Raw genomic sequence first — 24038 nt, 5'->3', positions numbered from 1 at the left:
TGGAGAGGGCCAGTGGAGGGATCAAAACGAGCCAAGGGAGTAAGCTATCACTGAAGCAGCGTGGATAATTAGAGATCCACTGCTTGGCCTCCCTGCCCAGCTCTCTTTTGTTCATTAGTGGAGACACACCACCCGTGGTAAGTCCTACAATAGGCACCGACTTTAAGCACACGACTGAAGTGCCTTATCCAAGAGCCTAGTCACTGGCTTTCTTTTATGAGAGAGAGCTGCCTCTGGAATGTAGCGCACCCTAATTAAGAAATTACTTTGTATTTTACTAGTAGTAATGAAACTCATGCTATTTGGAATAAATATTTTAGCTGGATTTTTATTAAAACTAAACTGTGTTTAATGGGGATGTTTGGTTTTGTCTTTTTTTTCCCCTTGCAGCTGTGACTCTGAAAATAGGTATCTTGGAAATCCGCTTAGGGGAACATGTTACTGTGAGTACTTGTATTTTTAATGTTCACTACTTAAATGCTATTTGCATATTATGTGATAATTTCATTTCCTTGGAAAAATGAAATATTTTTCTTAAGATTTCCTGAAGTTGGGACAAGTTGGTATTTTGGTTGAAAAATAAAATGCCTCACTGGGATTCTGTGTTTGTTCATTTGTCCGTCGGAATGCAAATTAAAGTTTACTGAAAGTTGATACCTTACGCCTCGGTTAGAAGGAATGACCAAGCCATTGGGTTATTCTCTGTATCTCAACATATGCGAAAGGAATACCTAATTGTGTCATTGTTTAAAAGATGAACTTGTGGTGGGGAAATGCAAATAGGCTAAACAGCATTATTTCCTGGGGACATTCTGAATGGTTTAGCCAGTCTGCCTCCCAGGGACATGATACACCCCTGTTCTCCAGAGTATCATAAAATGATACTGTATGTTGTCTCCATGTTCTTATTGTTGTAGAAAAAGTGCCTCTGGCAAATTTACTTTAAAGCATTGTGTTCCTCATAGTCATAGTGAAGCACCTGAAGGGATGAGAATGCTTATTACCCATGTGCAGAAATCCCTTAGTGAGCTGTGCCAATTTTGCTGTGCTAATATCCATGTTAAATACTAATTTTAATCATCATAAAAACATATGGGATGGTAGAGAGCACTGTTTTACCTTCTGTGACTTTTGCACATATCTGCTCAATATCAGACAGTTGAATCCATTTGTCTATTATTTTCCAACATCATTCCTACCTCAAATTTTCATAAAGACTTATCTCCAAATATATTTGTAGCGTCCATTCTGATCTTTGGCCTTGTTTTTTAGCATTTCATCTTAGAATGTACACAAAAGCTTTGCTTTAGAATCTCTTTAAGGTGTCATTTACCTAATAAATTAATGTTTCTTTTCTTGACTGATGTTTCTTTTCTACATTAAATGGTTTGCATCTGCAAGGTATGTTTTACAGAACAAAATAGACAGATGCTGTGTTACAGATGCTGACATGTCCCTAGGCCTAAAACATCTATTCCTCTTCCCAGGTATTAAAGAAATTTGGTGTGAGTTGTTTTGTTTGTTGTGTTGTTTTTTTTTTCTCACAGACAAGTTGATTTGAAATGTAATACTTTCAACTGGAGGCTAATTATTAAATATTGTATTTTGAAGATACTGTTGACATTGACGGTTTACATAAAATAGACTAAGCTGAAAATACTCCTTAAACCTGTGTTCTAAAGATACCGTTAATCAAATAAATTAAATTCCATTTGTTTTTTATTGCTTAAGAAATTTTTCTTATTTCAAAACAAATTTCAATGTTTAGAATAATGAATTTTTGTATATATTAATTTTATAAATTTTGTATATTTAAAGCTAGATAATGAGTACGTGAGAAGTTCATACTACAAAGAGAGTGCTATATAGGTGATTTTGGATGTGGGCATCAACATCTGTTTTGTCCTTTAAAAATAAACATTATTAAATTTAGAGATAGAAAAGAAATGACAGTAATGATATTTGTAGACCTCAGGCACCTCTGTGAAAAAACTTATTTTTTTCCAGGTTGGGTCTATAAATCATATTGGAGAGAAATTGTACTGTATTCAAGATACCCTTTCACCTTTAACTGACTACTATTTGTCTTCTGTCAGATTTCGAAATATTTTAAAGACCTTGTTGTTCTGGAATGATAAATCTTTTTTTAATACTTTCAGTCATTTAAAATATCAGATATAAACGATTTTCAGAGTTATTTTATCTGGAGGTAATAAGGAGCCTGTGCTAATTTAAAATAATGGAATTTTGTGTTTCTTAAATTTTGTGGCTGATGCATCATAATGAGAAATTATTTGTGGATAACTGGCTGACCTAAGATTTCAATGGCAATTGCTTATCAGCACTGTCCATTACCTGCTAAATCATTATTAAAATATATGTGTTGTAAAGAGATGCTCCAATTTCTTATCTGTATAAATATTTTAAAATTTGTCCTTACCATGGACTATGAATTGTAGAAGAAAATGTTTCTTTTGTACAAGGCAAACATTTGGATGGTGTTTTTCTGTGTTTATTTCACTAGTCTGTAAGAAACTTCCTCTTTAGACACTTACATTGGTGCTTTACTTCTGAAGTAAAGAATATTCTTATTTTTTACAGCACAGGAATAGTTATTGCTCAGGAGGGATGAAAATACTGAGGAAAAATGAATTGTAAATACTTATGAGCAGCATAAGTTTATGAGAAATAAAAATTCTAGGCACATTTGTTTCTACCACGTAGGATCAAAACCCTTGATTGGTAAGAAAATAGGAATGCAACTAGTAATTTGCTGGATGGTTGAGATCTTCTTCGGGAAAGCTTTCAGTGACATGCTTGAGTTTAGCCGTCTTCCAAATGACCAGTTTTAAGTGTTCAACTTTTATCTTTTTTCACTTGTGTAAATACTGCCCTAAATTGGAATGCTTTCCTAAGCCAAAACCTTAGAATCCAATCCTGAGAGTACGGCTAACTTTCGTATGATATTGGATGACCTCAATTTCACTTTAACAGCAATATGTGGATTGAGAATGCTTGTTGCCTTAGAGGAACTTTCTGCACCTTGTGATATGTGAACACCCGATGGCCTACAAAAGTTCAGCTGTTTCCATCTCTTGCTTCCTGCCTAGCTTACCTAATTATTGCCTAGTCCTCTCCTCTCTCTTGCATTTCATTGCCATCCTCAAGCCTAGGAAGTGGGAACAGACTGGTGGGTTGATCTAGGTACTGGTTTTAACATCAATAGGGTGTTTAAGACAGTAAGTAAACTCTAAACTTAATAGTTAACCAGTGGGACAGCACAGATCATTTTAGTACTTCCTCATTTGTTTCCATTACAAGCGATGTAGGAGCGTAAGCAGAATATTAATGCTGCACATGGAACATGTTGTGATTGGAAAAGTGATCTGAGCACAAATGAAAACACAGGAAAATTACAGATAGGTCTATCATGATCAAAAAGAATGGGGTTTATACAGGAAGTAACATGCTGAAACATTGCAGGGAATTAATCTAAATACAGGTACTATGTAAAAGGATAAACACAGCAGCAAAGCCATCAAATCCTAGAGATAACAGCAGCAGTTCATTAAACATCAGATTTCATTCTAACATGGCATTTCAAAACATGACAGCACTGGATGTGAGTAGTTTTTCTACTTTCAGTTATCAAAACTTAATAAAATAGAGTGGGAAATGCGTAATAGACAGGGCATGCAATAGTGTTATTATCCAGATTGTGTGAAAATCATTGCCCATTGCTTCTATTAAAATTATTTTCATTTCATTCTTCATGACTTCACTGTATGATTGAAAAAGCACAACAGAGAGAACAAACTTCTCTGAGAATAAGAGAACAAGAACAAGCCTCACAGATATAAAAATTAGAAAAATATTGAATGTGAAAGAATGCGTGAGCAACTACATGATGGTCTGTCTGTTGTCAGTAGTGGCTAAGTATGAATGCCAGGGAAGAGTATATCAAATGGACAAACATACAATGATATTTCTCTCTATACATTCAACGGTTTGCAGCTCAGTAACTTTGTGAGAGGGTTTCTTGAGCCAGAAGTGTTTAATGTGCCATTGTTTGGGAATATCAGGGGAAACCTTATCAAAGATGTCTTATACGTAATAAAAAGAAGAATATGAATATGAAAGAAAATTTCACAAATTTAAAAGCCACAGTTTTGTTCGTCCATGTAAATATTCTTGTAGGTTGAGTACAAGTCTGCTTCTGGGTTGTGTCTGTATTTCTGGTACAGAGGTTTTGTATCCCTAGGCCATTCTGTTGGAAGGCAATCTTTCTGTGAATGATCAGAAGCTGATTCAACCCATGTAAATGAATTCTGAGTGGAGGCCAGAGATAGTTGTGCAGCTGACTTATGCATGTGTACAAACCATAAATATAATGTTTTGTCATGATGCATTAGTATTTGTTGTTGTTATTGTTCTTTGGTATCTCAGCCAGTGTGATGTATAACAGTGACACCTAGATAGCAAAGTATGCATCCAAATTGCTGGATTAGTTCTTTGCACGTCAGCGTTAGAAATACATTGCTGTCAGAATCAGTGCTCCTGGGTGCAAAGAAACATGCAGCAAACCCAGATGGTTTTAGACTGATTGGGAGGGATCACTGGGACAAATGCCGCTTCTGTGATTCTGACCTGGGTTATACACAGACATGAAGCTTTAAATCATAAATGGACAAATAGGTGAACCAGTGTTCTAGAGAAAATGAGAGGTTAAATTTACAGTGCATGATTTGTAACTATACAGGGGGTGAATTATAGGCTTGCTAACAATCCCTTGATTTGAAAGGGTGTGATACTCTCCTTCATAAACCTCTTTTAAATATCCATATTTCTAAGGTCAAAAACATTTCCAAAATGTCTGGTTTATGTACCTTACTTTGGGTGTCACTATTCCAATGCTACGTTTCAAACAAGAAGTACAACTGAGAGATTCTAATACTACTACGAGCAGAAGCATAAGATCTTACAACAAATCAGTACTGTGAGTGTAAATCATATTGTTTGCTGGCATAGTTGTTAGAATTTCCAGATGAGTCGAACACTCAACACACTATTCCACCAAGAGGATTCCTAAGACAGGTCTAGCAGCCAGCTAAGAAAATATTGTTGAAAAAATATATGTGGATTTACATACCTTAGTTTCTTATTCCCTTTTACCCTTTAAAAGAATGTTCAGAAGCATTTTTTTATTATTTCTGGATACTACCATCAACAATGAAGATAAGAGAACGAGTAGCTTCTCCATGTGGTTCTGCAGATTGGTTGCCCTTTTAAAATAGGCAGCAGTAGTGGGTTACAGGGCAGCACACTTTTAGAGTATGAAACTTCCATACATTTGAGAAGACTTTCTCAGCAATGCACAGCAAGAATGTAGTCACAATGCAATAAAATTGCAATAAATTAATAGTTTTGATGAATCTGGTGCTTATCTTTGGGCTGGACAGACAACTTCATGGGTCCATGATTACCTGTGAACTCAAAAAAAAAAAAAGAAAAGTGGAAGCTGCAATTTGTGTTTGGAAGTGCATTATGTATCCAGGGTAACACTATAGAGTTTACTGTGCTGCAGAGCAGATCCACTTCTAAATTTGTTAGAGATTAGAGCCTGACCTTAGAGAAGGATTAGAGAATCCAGGAATGAATAGAGGTCAGGAGGCATGGGTCGTTTACGAAGAGAATTAAAACAGGGAGGGGCTGAATGATTCATAGCTTTTTGTGGAATTAAAACCTATTTATTGATCATTTGACTTCACAAAAATATATGCCTCTGATGGAGATATTCATTGGATTTACAGCCTTTAAAAAAGAGGAAGCACAAATTTATTTACACAAAAGAAGCTGGAAGAATGTACAAATTTTATTTTAGCTGTTTACGAAGAGAGACTGAGGGACTTGGGACTTTTTAGCCTAGAGAAGAGAAGACTGAGGGGGGGATCTCATCAGTGCTTATAAATACTTAAAGGGTGGGTTTCAGGAGGGTGGGGCCAGCCTCTTCTCAGTGGTGCCCAGTGACAGGACAAGGGGCAACAGGCAGAAGCTGAAGCACAGGAAGTTCCGCCTGAACATGAGGAAAAACTTCTTTACCCTGAGGGTGACAGAGCCCTGGAACAGGCTGCCCAGGGAGGTTGTGGAGTCTCCTTCTCTGGAGACATTCAAAACCCACCTGGACACGTTCCTGTGTGATCTACTCTAGGTGGTGCTGCTCTGGCAGGGGGGTTGGACTAGATGATCTCCAGAGGTACCTTCCCACCCCTGCCGTTCTGTGATTTTAGTATTTCTCTCACCTCAATGTGTTATGAAATGTCATTTGTGGATGACTTCACAGTGACTCATCAGCCAGTATTTCAAATGTTCTTCTGGGATGAAGCATGAATAAAAGGAGGATAGTAGGCATTAAGGGTCAGGTTTACTACAGAGCACTGGCAACACTGAGCTTTTCTAGTCGACCTCGTGGACATGGAGGGAGGAAATGGAAAGCCAGAGAAAACACTGTTGAATTCTCAGATGTTTATCACTAAAAAAATCCAACACAATGACTAGTAGGAAAATAATATTCATAGATCTTTTTAAACTCATCATTGGATAACTTTTATTAGCTGTTTTGTTTTTTTTTTTTTCTTGTTAAAGTACACAGCAGGAAAAATATTTGATCATATGTAAGCTGCTAAATATTTTGCAACAACTTTTGGGGAGTGACCTGAATAATTGGTTTATGGCTTTACCATGCCAAACTCTGAGCCATAAAATCATCATAGCTCGTAACACCATCGTTTGTTTCTGTGGTATACATAAAGAAAGGATAGCAATAAGCAAATCTCTCAGTATGTCAGCAACTCATGAAGATAAAGAATGATACTTTCATTTCCAAAATTGGTGAGGAAGCATGAAAAGTACTTTCAGTGAAAACTCTTAGGATAATAAGTGGTATCTGTGCAGGGAGCTGGGGAGGAAGATGGAAATTTTTCTTCTGGCTGTAGAACCTAGTAAGGATTCTAGTCCAGTCCTGGAGCTGCATTAGCCCCATTACTGCTGACACACCAGGACTTCAAAAAGGGCAAAGTAAATGAAAGGGCTAGTCCTTACCATGCCTTACAGTAAATTTTATTTTTTGTTTAAAACTTTTAAATTATATTGTTATACAATGTATGTGGTGCCTGAAACAAAAAGGAATGCTCATTTCTTGTATCCCATTTATTTAAAATTCATCTCACTCAATAAAAATTAAGAAGTCTTAATTACTCTTTGATATCCAGGCTTTGTGCTAAAGGCCCTGTTACTCCTTTAGAGGTGTTACTTTATATTTTTGCTTTCTGACTTTTTTTTTTTTTTTAATTGCAGTAGTAGTAACTAGAAAAATAGTTTGGTAAAGGACAAATTATTAAAAGTAGATAATTTATGACGTCATAGTAACTCTGATGACGTTTTAGAAACAGCAGCTTAATACTGTCTCAGAGCAGAAGGGTCAGATAATACATCCTCATTTATGTTGTCAAATATAGTTTAGGCTTAATCTGACCTATTGACGTGGTCTGATTGTTCATCCAACCTGGTGTTTCCTTATTGTTTGAACATACCTTTTTTTTTTCTTTTTCATAGTCAAAGTTCTGACATAAGCCAATTTTCAGTAACAGTTATTATATTACAAATGTTATGATTTCATAGAAAGGGAATTAAAACTGTTAAATCTCTCTTAAGTACTCTGCCAAACTTCTCTTGGGGTCTAGCTGCCTTGCAATAATCTAGCAAAATGAAGGGACAGAAACATAGGTTGTCATCTTCACGGAAGAGCAGACATAAGCAACCTCTGCGAAAGGAATTGTTGCAGGGCAGACAGGTGCTGGATCTGGAATGACTCTTGGCTCTGGTTGCTCTCAGTTTGCGAGTGGCACTCTGGGATGTACCGTAAATCGGTTCTTGAGCTGCTCCAGCTCTGCTCCTTGGAAACTTTTTTAGTGAATGGAATCTGTTTATGCTTCCTTTTCCTCATCATTCCCCAGCTTTTGTTTTCCTTGTAGGGTGCCACTACTGAAGGATTGTTTCCCCTGGATCCCAAGCAGGTAGTCTCGGCAGCATTTAGCTCAGAGCCCATTCCAAGGTGGGCGCTCCCCACCAAAGAAGAGACTGTGTATAGAGCTGCACTGGGCCAAAGACACATTGGCTTCCCTAATATTTCATTTCTCATGCTATACTGACATGATATGGGGATTTTTTTGTCTTTTGTTTTTCATAAAATAAATGACAGGTTTTTCCTTTTATAATCACTCTTGAGATTTTCAGATCTCACAGCAGAAGAGCACAGTTATGAGATGGTTGCACGCTAATCAAGAAATGCAAATATGGTCTAATAGCTGTTGAAACATGTAATGCAACCTGTCAGCAAGAAGGTACAATGTCATTTTTAAGCACTCTGAGTGTGTGTCGGCAAACATGCGTATATATGCATTCAGGGACTTAAAGCATGGCATCTTTTATTGAAAAATTATTAAAAACCAATAAAATAAAATGTGTACTAGAGGTAGCCATAAAGCACTAGGTGGCAGACTTGCTATACTTAGAGAAAAATTACACTCAAGAACATTCCAAGGAGAGTATTTTAGAAGATAAATAGCAAGTAGCACTTTTAATGAAACTGTTAGCAGAGATTTTCCAGATATTTAAAAATTATGTTGAAACTTAAAGGGCATAAACAATAAATTTTAGCTATTGAAAAGGTGTTTGTTTTAGTTGAGTTGTGAGGTGTATACCAGCAGTTAGATGCTTTACTACTGATTTGTAGAATTGATGTTTCCTTTTGGGACAGCATTAATTTAAACTAAATACATAATGTAATTGTAAAACTGTCATGCTTGACTTAAAGTAATGAGTTCCACCAATTGTATCTAACAGTGATTGACTTTGATACAGACTGAAACAATTTTTATTATTTATAAATACAGTAACAATAATGACTCACATTGTCTTTTGACTATATGGGCTTACGCTTGCACGAATAAATTCTTTTTTAAAAGAAATCTTCTTAGTGTTTAAAGAGTCTAGTGGAACAGATTATAGTTTAAATCAGACAATTTTAGGATGGTTTGAGAAAAGATTAGCCTCAAGAAACGCACCAACTCAACAAAGAGCAGCAGACAAACCAGGTCTTGGCCTTGAGCTAAAATTACCACACAAACCAACTGTCACCTTCCAAAGAATTGAAACAATAAGCACACCAAGAATCTGAAGCTCCTAACAAAGTAATATGATCTCACCCCAGGCTCTGTGTACCCATTTGCCAAATGCTAGTTTGGCTTGCAGCTTTTTTGGGCAGGCTAAAGAAACAGTTTTGGTACCAATCATTTTCAGACTTTAGTGTGAACTGGAGAATCTTTCCATGTATGTATTTAATTTAAAAAAAAAAAAAAAATAAAATTGGGGATTTTCTTTGTTTAAAAAAACACTTTATTTTTTAAATGATTATGTGCTTTCTCTGATAGCTTTTGCTGTGTATCAGTGAATTTACTGACAGACATCCCCTTACAGACACTGTTTAATAACTTTTGCCAAAGTAGACGAAGTCATTTTAGTGACTGTTCATTTAGATATACTACCCGTAGTCAAAAGAAGGTGGCCACTACCCTGGACAAACTAGCTTTCTAACTGCTAAGGAGAAGAAAATGATAGATAAACATACATTATAATCTATGCAAATAAAAGTCTGAATTATAGACCTTCATCACCTGATGGACACTTCAAGAGGTCCCATAATTATTTTTTATTTTATTATTTACCTTGCAAACATAATATGTAGTGTTACAGTAAAATACCTATTAGTATAAACTTAAAACAGTATAAATTATGATTATTTATAGAACTATAAATTTTGACAAGCTTGATGAGGCAAGAGTGAGAGAGACTTGACAGCTTGGAGAGCTCATTCAGAAGAAATGCTTTGCTTTGTGTAGGAACTCTAGCCCATGTGTGAAGCAGTTTGAGTGAGAAGGAAATCAATGCAAGTATATACATATATACAATATTTTATTTTGTCCATATTTCGAGCTGGGGTTCATAGGGATGAATACGTTTCGAACCCTCGTGCTGTACATACAATGTGCTGTGCATGTGTTTCTTTCCCTGACATGTCAACAAAGGCAGGAGCTGTCACTCCTCAAACACCTGGGAGGCCTTAGAGCTCCCCAAGACTGGAATTGTAAGAAGCAAACGGAATAGGAAAGGATCCATCAGTGTTCCTTTACCTTCTGCCAGTGAAGGGAAAACCTTTGTGGTGGTTTTACAGTTTCATTGCTTCCCTTGCTGACTTCCCAGGGAAAAGAGAGAATTCTTGATCAGTGGGCCTTCAAGGAAAGGTCTGTAGTGAAATCTTGAACCAATTGAAATAGGACCCCCCGCCCCTGACTTGAATAAGTAAGTGGCTTATGCTTTGTGGGAGAATTCTTGTTGGTTCCTTTGACTGGGAGTCCTTGGACAAACTAGTGCATTATTCCATGTCAGCTGGGGTACTTTACTGGCAAATATGAAGCACTTGAGGATAGTTTAGCTGCTTCTGTTATTAGGCTGAGCACCTAGTGCAACTGTCTAGTAATCGTAAGGTACTCTATTCAGGTGTCGTGAGTCCTGAAACACCTAATCTTAGCACACATATTTGTAAAAGTTGAGAGAGCAGTGAATAATGTTTTCAGCTTCAGAATTAGTGTTGTGAAGCCCTTGCAGAGTATTTGAGTGAGGGGCTTTGTAGGATTGTTTAAATAAATTAAGGGTCATTTCTAGCTCAAGACGATGACAAAACCTTGATTTATATAAACTTCAAGAAATCTTATACTAGGTTAAATGTGGGCATTGTCAGGTTCAACTTTCTGACTGGCTAACTCAGCTCAATTTCCTGCACATGGGTCGGGGCAATCTTAAGTACAAATACAGGCTGGGCAATCAATGGATTGAGAGCAGCCCTGTGGAGAAGGGCTTGGGGGTGCTCGTTGACAAGAAGCTCAACATGACCTGGCAGTGTGCACTTGCAGCGTAGAAATCCAATTGTATCCTGGGCTGCATCCAGAGCAGCATGGCCAGCAGGTCAAGGGAGGTGATGCTTCCCTTCTACTCTGCTCTGGTGGGTGAGACCCCACCTGCAGGGCTGCCTCCAGCTCTGGGGCCTCCAGCACAAAAAAGACACGGACCTGCTTGAGTGGGTCTAGAGGAGGCCACAAAGATGGTCAGGGGGCTGGAGCGCCTCCCCTGTGAGGACAGGCTGAGAGAGTTGGGGTTGTTCAGCCTGGAGAAGAGAAGGCTCTGGAGAGACCTTCTAGTGGCCTTCCAGTGCTGAAAGGGGGCCTTCAGGGAAGGTGGGGAGGGACTTTTTGCAAGGGCCTGTAGTGATAGGATGAGGGGTCATGAAAGAGGGTAATTTTTTGCTGTGAGGGTGGTGAAACGCTGGCACAGGTTGCCCAGAGAAGCTGTGGCTGCCCCTCCCTGGCAGTGTTCAAGGCCAGGTTGGACAGGTCATTAAGCCACCTGATCTAGTGGAAGGTGTCCCTGCCCATGGCAGCGGGCTTGGAACTAGGGGATCTTTAATGTCCCTTCCAGCCCAAACCATTCCATGTCACTTTTTCTTAGCTTGAGTTGTGAATATTGTTTTAAAATATGTTCCAGAAACATAACCTATTGACAGCAAAATGTAATTTGCTAGTCACTTGGTATAAAGGGTAATGCTGACATGAAATGGAAGAGGAAACTGTGTGAGGTCAAAAAACAGCAGTATGTATTAGCAAAATAGATACAATAGCAAACAAGACATTAAGGGAAAGTTGAAGAACGTATCTGTCAAGGAATATGAAGATACAGTGGTAGAGAAGTAATATATATGTATTTGATTTGTCTTTTTGTGTTATGGGTAAAAAAATATGCTTTACTGTGTTACCCCCTTAAGGAAATGCCATGGCCATCAGAATAATTTTGGAAAAATGACAAGCTATGCAAGATGTGGGCAGAACAATCTTAAAAGGGCAAAAATGTCACATTTTTCTCATCAGTGAAATAAGAATTTTAGAATTCTGCTCTTGTTAAGTAGAAATAGGTACTGCTTCTGTACGGTTTTATGAAAAAATGGCTAGACAGATTTTAAAGAGTTAGAGCCTTTCATGGCACTAGGAAAAGTGGGCTAAGGAAAGAGAAGATGAAGAGAGGTCATTATTAGGATGAACAGTAGACTAACCGGTGGAAAGAGAAAAATGAAATTGGTTTAGGGAAGACAATATACTACTACATCATGCAAATATGTCGCTTCATGTTCATTGTCAAGGATTGCTTACCACAATGTATGATCGATGAAGGTCAGGTATAGATGGTATGAACAATCTGTGTTTTTCAAATGCCAAGAACAAACAGACTGTCAGTTTTCACTGCAGTTTGCTGTTCCTTTTTACATGATAATTCAGTTCCTAGAAGAGCTGTGTCAAAAAGTTTGTGCCTGATAGCTATCAAAAAACTAGTGGAATCTATCAATGGTTCTGTATTAAGCTAATCATCTGGGGAAAAAAAAAAAAAATGGTAAAAGGGGAAGAGGTTTATTTTGTTTGTACATTTTAGTTAGCAGTGCTTCCTTTCCATGGCCAGAAAAAGTGATGAATTAATGAAAGCACAGCAGTATGTAGTTTTAGACTTATAGAAAAAGTAGCGCTACGAAAATAGAATATTTCTTTTAATGTCTGTCAGCTGTTTGAGGTGGAAATTGAGTTTTCCAAGTCGCTCTCAGAAAAGACTCAGTGAGCCCTGCCGCAGTGGCCAGCGTTCCCTCTCTCAGGCAAAGAATAAATCTCCTCTGAATAGTGGGTGACTGCATTGGGATTGAGAAAAACAGCCTTTCGGGCTCTGATTTTCCTTCCTCTGTTATTTCCATTTCATTGATTTAACCAAATGGTTTATTATGTTATGTGCTTAACTGCCAGCCCTAAAGCTAAATTTGTGGGAAGTGGGGAAACGTACTGTACCCTGTACTTTATATGAAGGGTTGAGGTTTTTCCTCCTATCTGTTTTTAAGGCTGTGTAGGCTGGATTAGGCAATATCACAGATCTGTAGAATCATAGAGTGGTTTGGGTTGGAAGAAACCTTAAAGATCATCTAGATCCAACTTCATTTGTGAATGTTTGGAATTTTAATATTCCATCAGTGGTTTTTATTGAATTGGTACTCAGTTCTTAGGAGCAAAATCAGTGAGAATGTTGTTATTTAAATCAACAGATTTCACTTTAAATTTACCTGATGGTGTTTTAAATGAAAAGGTGCTTGTGTAACATCTTCTTTTCAAAGTTGTAATGCAAAAACATTTCTACCGTCCATTGTGCAAGTATGGTAATTTAGCATATTATGTTTTTTACAATACAAGTATCTGTTGCAATTCATGACTTTAAAATAGAGGAGACTGCACAGTGAGGTATATGACATGCATAATTTCTGTCCATTATGAAGTGCAATTTTGCTGAAAGTGCTCTGGATTTATTTGCTATAAGAGATTTTAGTTTTCAGAACTAACATGTTAAAATTGTTTGAGAAACAGCAAAGAATATCAGCAAAGTTGAAACATCTCAACTTCAATTTACATTGTATATTTTGTACAAATCATGTGGAGTCAAGTAACATGGGGTAAGTTCTGACATTTGGACTGTAGATTTAAGGTTTCTTAAGCAAAGTTCAACTAAATAATGAGAAAAAGGAAGGAAGAGAATTTTGGAAGTGTTGAGATATTACAGGACCACCTACTTAACTGTGTATATTTATAGCCAATTTACAAAGTGCGTGTTCTGTCTCCTTGTAAGACCTGATCAACCAGAGGTTGCTTCTTTAATTGCTGAGGCCTGTGTTGAGTTATTTGAGAATCAGGTTAAAAACTTTGCTAGTAATGCACATAGAAGTTATTGTGTGAATAACTTCTGAATATTCTGTATTTATATGAAAACTTGAGCATACACATGTATAAAACCATCAACAATTTTTAAAATGATACTTACACTTTTGCCATGTCCATATTTTGTGCATATTTAAAAATAAAAAGTCAATGTCTTTATTTCTAAAAGGAATCAAAGTACTTTTTTTTGTAGGGATTATATAATAAACATTATAAGAGCAAGATTTAAAAGAACATTAAAATTAACTATACGACAATAATTTAATGTTGTTTCTTAGATGTGCCTCTTCAGTTGTCAGAATAAGCAGATTGGAGAACTCTTCAGTGTGCATGGACTATATAACTAAAGAGAAAAGTTAGGATCAGGTTAATGGGTATTGATGCTAGTATATCCAAAATTATATTGCATATTAGAGTTGTAATATTAATGCGAGTGTTGTAAAGCTGGTGATGCATCTAGATCAGTCTCAAGAAAATTTCACGGAGAGAGAAATTTGAATTTCTACCGCAATATTCTTATAAGATTTTTTTTTTCTTGGTTTTGTTTGTACTTTTCTCTCACTTTTCTAATACTTCAAGAATATTACAAGAATTAACATGCAACAGACTGTCCATCATGACAGAACAAAAGTTCATCTACTGAGCAGTCCTTATTATCAAGTAAAAACACTTACATTCTTTTACTAATCATAATGCCTATGCCATGAGCTCTGAAATGCTCCACCATCAGAGACATCTAGACCATTTTTCTAAAATTGTTGTTTAAATAACTGCCAATTGATGCACTCGCTTTTCTGTGTTGTTGCTTCTTTTACTAATATTTTGTTCATAACCCTTGGTTTCCAAAATCTGTTTATAGACCGTCGTCCTCGGCAGAACTTGGAAAGAGTTGTCAGCTGTTCACAGAAACCCTGTCATTTGTTTGGTGAAATATCTATGAAAAAAATGAGATCTGGCTGTGGTCCATGGTTTGAAAACTTTAGGAATATCATCTTTAGACTGTATAATTAAAGCCACCCAGGTTGCCTTTCCAAAAACCAGCTGAAAATTTCATAAGAGAAAAGATTTCTCTTTAAAATAATATTTAGTTACCTGATTTGCTGTTTATGACACTAATCCCTATGTCTTTTTGTGGACTTTTTAGCATAGTAATTTTTTTTTACAATAAAAGAAACAATGAATTATTATGGCTGATTGTTTTTTAAAAACTTTGAACTTCTGTGAAATTCATTTTCACGTGCTCTTTCTTTACATGGAAAAAGAGGCATATAAATAGTAAATAGTAAGTGCTGGAGTATTTTGAAGCTCAATCCGCTCTCATTACATTTAGCAAAAATGCAAGTTTTACTAGTTGATAGTAAAGACTTAACAGTAAATGAGTTTTTGTTTTGTCACAATGAACAAGTAGTGTTGGACGCCAACATATTTCAATACAACAGTGAAAATGAGGCAGTGGATGACTGTTAGATACATATGACAGGAATGAATCAGGCAGCTGCTCTGAAAGTTCAAAATAATTATCCTGACTGAAAATACGTCTGGTAGTAACCCCCTAGCTTTGATTTAATACAAGCAGAATTTATTTTGGTCACAAATGCATACGATTTATAGCATTTGGTAATGGAACTTGGTTTCAAAAGCAACATTTTTGCTGATAGAGAGGAATATGTATAGGACTGTTCTCAAGAAACTTACTGGAATCAGAGAACAATCGCTAGAAAGAGCAGGAGAGGGACAAACTGCCTGTGCAATGAAGAGGTGAGAGTACGAATTTTAGAATTGGCATGAATAGAGAGTTCCCTAAATAGAAAAATGTGGGAAGACTGACTGTGATGGGTCTGATGTTGCAATTGTGAGGGAGGTTTCTACTCTATCTTTAAAAGGGATTTCAAGAAGTAAAAGTAGAACAGCATTGTTTTATGAGGTTTCTATTCACAAAATCAGTTATCGTAGTTCAGTTATACAGAATTATAATGAAAATGTACCAACTCAGGCACGTAATTGTCTGTTTGCCTTCTAGTGTAATGAAGATACTAAAATAAAGTTACTGATGGAAGTGAATAGTTGACATATAATTTCTTAACTGTGGTCTTAAAAATTTTTATTAATATGTACATGGTTGTATAAAAGGCCAGCCATTTATTCTGTGAATGAAGAAGTTTTTAATCTTTTTCTTAATGGTCCATTGTTATTAAACATTTTAATTTTCTGTTTTATGGCTAGTACTCTTAATAGTATGCCAGCTCTTCCTTCAGATTTAGTGATTATGCATCCATCATCATTTCCAGTTGGCCATAAGAGTTCCCTTTGAGTAAGCACATGCTGACATCTTTTGATGTCCATTACCCTAGTTTTCAGTATAATTTAATATTTTTTTTAATCAGAAAAAAAAAATCTGAAGAAAAACACTTAGTCATTGATCAGGTAAAGGTTATGTGATCCTTGCATAACATTTATAAAACGTGATAACTAGGTCATAGCTGGGAATGAGCCTATGTTGTGAGTGGATCTGGTTGTGTGCTCTGTTCATATGGCTGTCTGACATACATTGCAGTACTTATGGCTTAGAGCTTTTGCAAAACTTTAACTTTTGGAGTGAAAATGCCAGACATATGTCTCAAAAATTCTGTATATGTATGAAAATCTTTTTCCATGTTGTTCAGTTTTAGAAATCTGTATTAAGAAACTACGTGACAGAAGCCGTGGGAGAATGGCCAGTGGCCAAAGTTAGAAAACCCATGAATGTGTCCAGTTCTGTACGTTCTTGCTCCTTTTCTGGGAACTCAGATTCATTCTTCCCTCCCTGATGAGAGATGTAGTGAACTGGGATGCTTTACTGGAAAGATTTGGGGAAAGGGAGAAGCCAGCTCAAAAGTAAAGTGGTTCTCTAGAATTTACTCCAGCCTGATTCTTAAAATTACTTAATGAAACCTCTTTATTGAAATATATAGTTTAGGCAGTAAGTGCCAGGAAAGCGGAAGAATTAAGATTGCTGGCACAATCGTTTCTGATTTGCTTTTTTATTAGAGTATGATTGTACAATTTTTAATAACCTGGCTACATACCATTTTCCAGGGAACTTTGCCTCTACAATGCAAGGACTGAATTTGGTTTTGGGGGATGAATCAGTGATCATGTAATGGAAACGTGAATGTATGTTCCTTTCTTGTTTTGTTTTGGAAACGGAAAGAATTACAATGAATGATGGAAGGACCTGCAAAATAAGAATGATTGTATGTAGTGTTTTGTAGTTCAAAATATTACAAAAAAATCAAACTCCAGGTATTTCAGATTGGCTACTCATGATTAATGGATGATTTTGTCCTTGGTCTCTTTGTTTAATTTCCTGTCCTATAAAATGGACTAATAATGCCTGCTCATCTCACAGTAATGTTGTAACAAATTCATTAGCTTTTCTGAAGAACTTAGAAAATTATGGTGATGAATACTATAGAAAGCCACATTACAAATTAATTCCGTCTTTAGAAAAGGGTTTGCGTAGACTATGTAGTAAATGAGGCATGGGCCCAACACTGAGTACTGAATGTAGAACAAAGTGTTGAATAGCTGCTCATTAAGTAAGCACTCGCCCAAAAATAATTCACAGGCATGCTTGATTGTAGTGGTTTATTTTACAGTATTAATATTCCTCTTTAACATACCTTTTTGTACATAACTTTATCACTAATTTATACTAAACATAGCCAGTTTTGGAAAAAAAAAAAAAATTACCAAAGTAATTATATATTCTTAGAGAGTTGTAGTGGCACTCGGAAATACTGAAGTAGAATTTCAAATCAAAACTTCTGTCTGGCCTTTGTTGTTTTGGGAACATTCTGGCATTTTAGAAAATACAAAGTTTTCTTTTAATACAAAAGCTTGAGTACGGGAATAGGTTTGTTCCTTGTTGGATATGAATATAAAACTCCCATATTAAGCCATATTAACCATATTAAAAGTCATGGGCCTTCATTAAAGAAAGAGAAGAGTTTCTTGAAAATTAACAGCAATACTAGGATTAAACGATTGTTTGGAAATTTATTTTCCTCATTTAATTAAATGGCTTTCTTCGCCTAATTAGTGTTGTGTTCTCACATGCACTTATTACTGACATTTTGAATTGATTTTAATGACTCCTTTAGACTGTGAAAGCAGTCAAGGGTTTTGAAAGAATCAAAATAGAGATGTGAAAAGACTCAATAACCGTAAGTCCTTGTTACATTTGACCGTTGGTGATGTTGCAATGATATTGTGGTCTTATCTCCCAATGTTTTTCTTCTACTTTGTTGAATGATTTTTAATACAAAATGAAGCAACATGCCTGGAAACAGAAATTAGACTGTAGGACTCCCCTCTCCCTGCTGAGTGCCTGTGCCATTTGACTTCCTCTGCTCGCTCGCTCTGTGTGCAAATTGAATCTTTTTTTGCTGCTGGTGTAAATCCTTCTGCTGCTTCTCCCTTGCTTACACTGAGATGATGGGGCACGCACCCTGCTAGGCAAAAATAGGAGGGGATCTGTTTAATACAGTCAAAAAGAAGGCAGCCTACATCATATTTCCTGGTGAAGTTCTGAAGAGGAGGCTATGCCGCAGTGGTGTGGTGGCTGACGTTTGTGCTGCACTCTGTAGTAGCCGTGCTTAGGATGCACTGGGCTGACTCCTGGAGAAACTCTGGCTCCAAGATACTCAGCTCATGGATTCCAAATACTGTGTGCAGTGGGGAATTAAGATCTGAGCTGTGGGCTCTGGGTTTGTGTAGGAGATTTCTATGTCATCAAGAACTTTTTCTGTGTAACTTGAGACATAAAAATTCATGGAGTTTATGGATTATACTCTAGCGTGTGGCTGTTTAAATCCTGTCTGGCTGCCACTTGAATCACCTGTACCTTATATCAGATTTGTCTGAGATGAAGGTCTGGGCTGCGTACATGAGCCAACAACATGCATTTGTACCAGCACAATTAGGAAGGGATTATTGCTGTTGTAATGTGATTGCTGTGATTCTGTCTTTCTCTTGCCCATTGGTGTAGGGAAACTCTGAAACTTATTTCAAACATATTAAGTGGGAAAATGTAAACATGGAGGATATTGATGGCATAAAAAAAAATGAAATGCTGGATATCGGGGTTTTACTGAAACAGTCCAAAACTGAGATGAAGCCATCTTCTGCATATTTCCAAAAGAGTACGTATATGTAGAAGAGCAAGTAGTTGTTAAAAAAATGGTGTGTTTCAGGTAAATTCTTTCTCAGTTTTTTAAAAATAAAAGAATGCAACACTCATTGTGTAAAGTCATTAACATTTTTTCCATAGTTGTGAGAAGAGTATGTAGTGCTCTAGATAGTTAACTCCCTAGTCTCTTTGCAAAAAAATATAGCTATTTGACACTTAGTGAATTTAAAATGTGTTGAGAAATAAGTTTAGATTGAGGAAATATGTTTTGAAAAAGTTGGGATTCATATTCTAGATTTTTTTAATTCCTACAGAAAAATAAGAGTCACCAAAATGAACCACTGAGTGCATCAATGATGATTCTAGAGAATCAAGCATTTTTTTCTATAATTCACTGAAATAATTCTATGAGTCTGTGTATTTAAATTTTGGATGTCAATGGCCATTGTTAATAGTTTGATTGCTACCTCTTATGGAGGTTTGAATATGTTTATTTTGTTTTCAGAGTTCACCTGAAGTTTAAAAATCTTGTTTCTATAGGTCAGCCAGATTAAAATTATGACTGCTTTTATCAGGTGTTGCTCATATGGCAGTTTGATGACTAGGTTTAGGGTTTGTTATCTTTGTGCTTTTGTTGTCATCCTATGCTGCAATGTGAATGCAGTGAGATTTTTTTTTTTTAAGTTTCTGTCTATATGTGATCCAAATTTCTTTCCTAACTGAAGCAGTCTGTTCTCTGTGTGTCTTCATAAACAGAAGCACTTATGAAAAGTCTTAGTGTTTATGTAAAGGGATAAAATACTTATGGTGGCTTTTTAAAATCGAAACAAAACCCCATGAAGTAAAATCTCAGGCTTCTCTAAATTCGTGGTTGAAAATATACACAATAATATGTATCAAGATACTGAATGTACTTTAAATAGCTATTTCTACATGTAGTTTTTATCCATTTGGCTGTTTATACGTTTAACTATTCAGAACAGGTCCTACACTTACAACTAAAGTTTACTTTAAATTTTGTATTTATTTCCAGGCTAAGCTGTCTAAGCTAACAGCACGATGAATTGGGAAATACAGTGTGATGTATTGTGTAACTGCTTAGTTTATTCATGTGCACTTACAGTGTATTGGCATAGAGTATGTTTTAGGGTTATGTCCGGGATGGGGCTTGGCAGTGGGCAGAAAAGCTGTTCTGCCTGCTGCATTCTGTAGAAAGTGAAGCCTTCTGGAGGAGAGGGAGATGATATTTTCCCTGAGAGCTTCTGAATACATGTGGGGGAAGTCTCTCCTATGGTATAGGCTGAAACAGATGGAGAGAGGGAGGAAGGAGAGGAAGACAGTCAGCAGCCGGATGCAATAGATGGAGAAGAGACTTCTTTATAATGCCTTCTAATTTCTACTCTCTCTTTGAGTTTCCTCTTAAATTAGCTCTACTAGTTTATATTTGTCTACATTTAGCCCATATCCAGGGTTTTTATTTGTCTTATTTGTATTTGTCTACATTTAGCCCATAAATCAGGTTAAACTGTAACAGTTATTCTATAACCCCATGGGCCCTCACCAGCCAGGGAGGGGAATCAGGAAAAAGGAGAGCAGACACATGGGTAGAAGTGAAACAGATCTAGTGAAACACCACCAATACCACCAGAGATATGCAGAGTTATACTTGGCCGAATGAACATGCAGCAGTCACAATTGACAGGAGAGCAGTCAGCAGGAGGAACCCCACAGGAGCTCCCCCTCCTCAGCAAACCTTCCCCCTTTACAATGACCATGACGTTACGGGATGGGCTACCCCTGCAGCTCACTCAGGTCAGCTGCCCTGGCTGACTCAAACTGCTAACGGCCTGCCAGCAGGGCTGGGCTGGGATTCTATCGCAGCCAAACCAGGACAATATTCTAATAAAATCTAGCTTTAGAGCCTTCCAGAGATTTGGGATGTTTGAATTAAGAATAGGTCCAGAGAAATCTTTTTCAAAGTTTTGGCCAGCCAGAAATATCCTCACTATGAAAACAATCTTTTCTCCAAGCTGTGAGACTTCTTCAGCATACTTTTGCAGTCCTCAGAAAGATGGGGAGGACTGTTTGCTCAGTGTCAGCTCTTTCATTTGCACCGGACTTCATTTGCACTGTTCAGTCACATAACTGCATTAGGCAGTGCTCTCCATTCTAGTCGTACACACTTTAGTAACTTCCATGAATTAGAATCACCTATGAAGAGATATGTATTTCTGCTTTGCAGCATCCACTGTGGCCAAGATAGAGTTTTAATGATGTATCCCTCTACTGCAGGTCTCTGCGGAATAAAAACTTCATGATTTGTGTTTGTTAGTGCTAAGAAATGTGCTCCTTGTGAATAGTTTAGTGAAGATCTCCTCTTCCTATTTTGTAGGGCTGGCTTGGCGTAAATTAAAGGTCCTTTGAAGAATTCCAGAGCGAGTTCTGTGTGTTGGCTCTCGAACTCGAATAACAGAAGCTGTGTTGTTTAAGGCTCTTTGAGTACTACAGAAGAGATAATGGCTACAGTGTGGGATATATAACTATCTTCGATACTATTAATGGAGTATCTAATTAATTAACCAATAATTAAGTAATTAACAAATTGATAGCACCATAAAATACTTGGAGATGTCTTCAGTATTAAAGGTGCTATGCATCACCAACTCCTACTGTTTGTCATGATTTACTGTTTTAATAGTATTGTAGGTAAAATTGCAGCAAGAAAGTGGAAGTATTTTTCTGTTTTGTTACAGATGGTAAAGTTAGGAGGAACTGTATAGTTTAGCATTGTTTATCAATGTAAGAACTTTTCCTGCATTCCTTGAAAAACAGGTTCCTATTTTCTTGGCTTTTAGCAAATAAACATAAAAAACCTCAAAACCCAACAACAAAACAACAGCTACAACAACAAACCCCGGGAAAAAAGTAGTTATATTGACTTAAGAGTAAATGACTTTGAATTTTTTTAAACTTGTATGCAGAAAAGCTGTTCATTCATATGATTGGGAGACAGGAGTCCCATGTCTATTCCCGATTTTGCGTTATGTTGAGATCTTAACTATGTATCACTGCTGGTCTTTGGCTGATACTCTGCATCTCTGAGAGGGCACAATCTGGACTGAGAAGACTATGGCATTTTTAAATGGTCGTTTTCCATATATTGTGAGCAGATCAACCACATCTTGTCCAGAAGGCCTGTCTACACTGCTTCTGGCATCTTGTGGCTTTTGCAGTAGCCAGAAGATGCAGGAGTGTGTGCTGTGGTGCTAGTCCACCATACACTTACAATAATTCTGTTTGCGAAGATTCATGCTAAAGCAGTCATTTGTCTTTTGTGGGACCCCAAGTTGACCAGATCAGGAGATTTAGCGTATCTGTACATTATTCCTAGCCTTTTGGCCTTGATACTCCTTATTATTAAAGAGTTTATTTAATCCCTTTAATAGGGGTTAATCTCTATTTGCCATCTTTTGCTGTCCTGCTACCTTTAAATATGTTCTGGTGCAATAGCAATCTTACTATTAAATATACAGATATGGCACACTGTTACTAATAGAGTCAATGAGACTTTATTAATTAGATTTGCATAGTTATAGAAGTGTGGAGCAGTATTCAAAAATAAATAGGGTTTAGTTTAATATTTATTCATCTTCACCTTGATAAGCTTGCAAAAACCTGATCAGAACTTGTTATCTAAGACATCTAGATCAACTTATTCACATTTGAATAATGGAAATGTGGTGGTGAATAATACAGAAAGTGGACTTTTCAGCTTTAAAGTTCATGGTAATTCCTTTTGTGTAACTCCTTTATTCTCTAATTTTCTTTCCACACTCAGTGTAAAAAAAAAAAAAAACCACAACAAAAACCCCAAACAACTAAAATCGTTCTCTTTAACTAATAAGACACTGCAGCGGGCTGTATTCATGCTTCACTGACCAGTAAGCTTTTTTTCTCCTATGTCAGGCTTCCCATGGGATACAATAGAATGTATTTTTTCAGATGATGTGTTGCTGCAGAAAAGGTGATTGTCAGCAATAAGCAAACTGTTGAGTCCAGCAAAAGGCTGACACAGCTTTTTCCTGCTTTGACTTAATCTTTCACTCTCTTGTATTTACTGATTTTGTTTTTATGATCACATATTTTTTATTTGGAACACGCTGCTTGTGTGGTGTTGGTGACTAGTAGAATGTCATCAAGACAGGAATCCAAATAGGGCTTCAAAATTATTCACTAGGATTTAGCATCAAAGATGACTTGCATATTTTAATATGCAGAAAATAATAATCTGAGTCATACACACTTACAAGTAACCTCATTATTTCCTGTGACAGAGGGAAAACTGGAATCTTTTGATCCTTGTAGAACCATAGTGGTCAAGGAGTTAGAACGTTTATTCTCTTAGGTCTGAAGGTATCTGCCTCAGTAACAGAGCACTCAAGATCTATCCACTGCACCCACCTCTGTTTCACAACTGACTGTCTGTTGCACAAGGATTATTAATCTGCTGACACAATTGACGTCTCTGAGGGCTCTGCTGGTTCTTGACTACCTGACTGCACTGACCATTGCCTGCTGGGAGTCTACATGGCACCCTCTATGCATTGCAGCAACAGTCATCCCTGGTGACTGGGTCTTTTTCTTACATCATGGATGTGCTAGAAACCTGCTTCACCCTGACAAATCCACCTCTACCCCTTTGCCCTGCAGAAAAGTTCCTTTTCAGTCATTGCTAGTGCTATGACCTGATCAAGGGTTAATCTCATTCCTCCAATTTCAGGAACAATGGGATAGCTCAGAAGTTATGTCTTCTGACTTGTCCCATTCATTTTATGCTCCTTCCAGGAAGGGTTAAGCATGGTTTGGGGCATCTGAGGGTGGCCTTTTCTCCCTTCTGCACCGATGCCAAGTGTAGCTGGCCACAGGGGAGTGCTCTTAGTGTGTGGTGGCAGAAATGGGAG

General features: G+C 36.9%; 1 protein-coding gene across 1 annotated transcript in view; it reads left to right on the top strand.

Annotated features, from left to right (window-relative positions):
* Window positions 1-24038, top strand: part of ATRNL1 (attractin like 1) — a 531929-nt gene that overhangs the window by 205762 nt on the left and 302129 nt on the right. The window contains exon 21 of the mRNA XM_086466503.1: window positions 391-443. Coding sequence (XP_086322629.1) covers window positions 391-443 — 53 coding nt within the window. The remainder of the gene's footprint in view (window positions 1-390; window positions 444-24038) is intronic.

Source organism: Leptosomus discolor, chromosome 6 (genome assembly GCF_034619465.1).
Source record: "Leptosomus discolor isolate bLepDis1 chromosome 6, bLepDis1.hap2, whole genome shotgun sequence".
Lineage (NCBI taxonomy): Eukaryota > Metazoa > Chordata > Aves > Leptosomiformes > Leptosomidae > Leptosomus > Leptosomus discolor.
The sequence above is the reverse complement of the archived record's forward strand: the minus strand, read 5'-3'. Positions and strand labels throughout refer to the sequence as shown.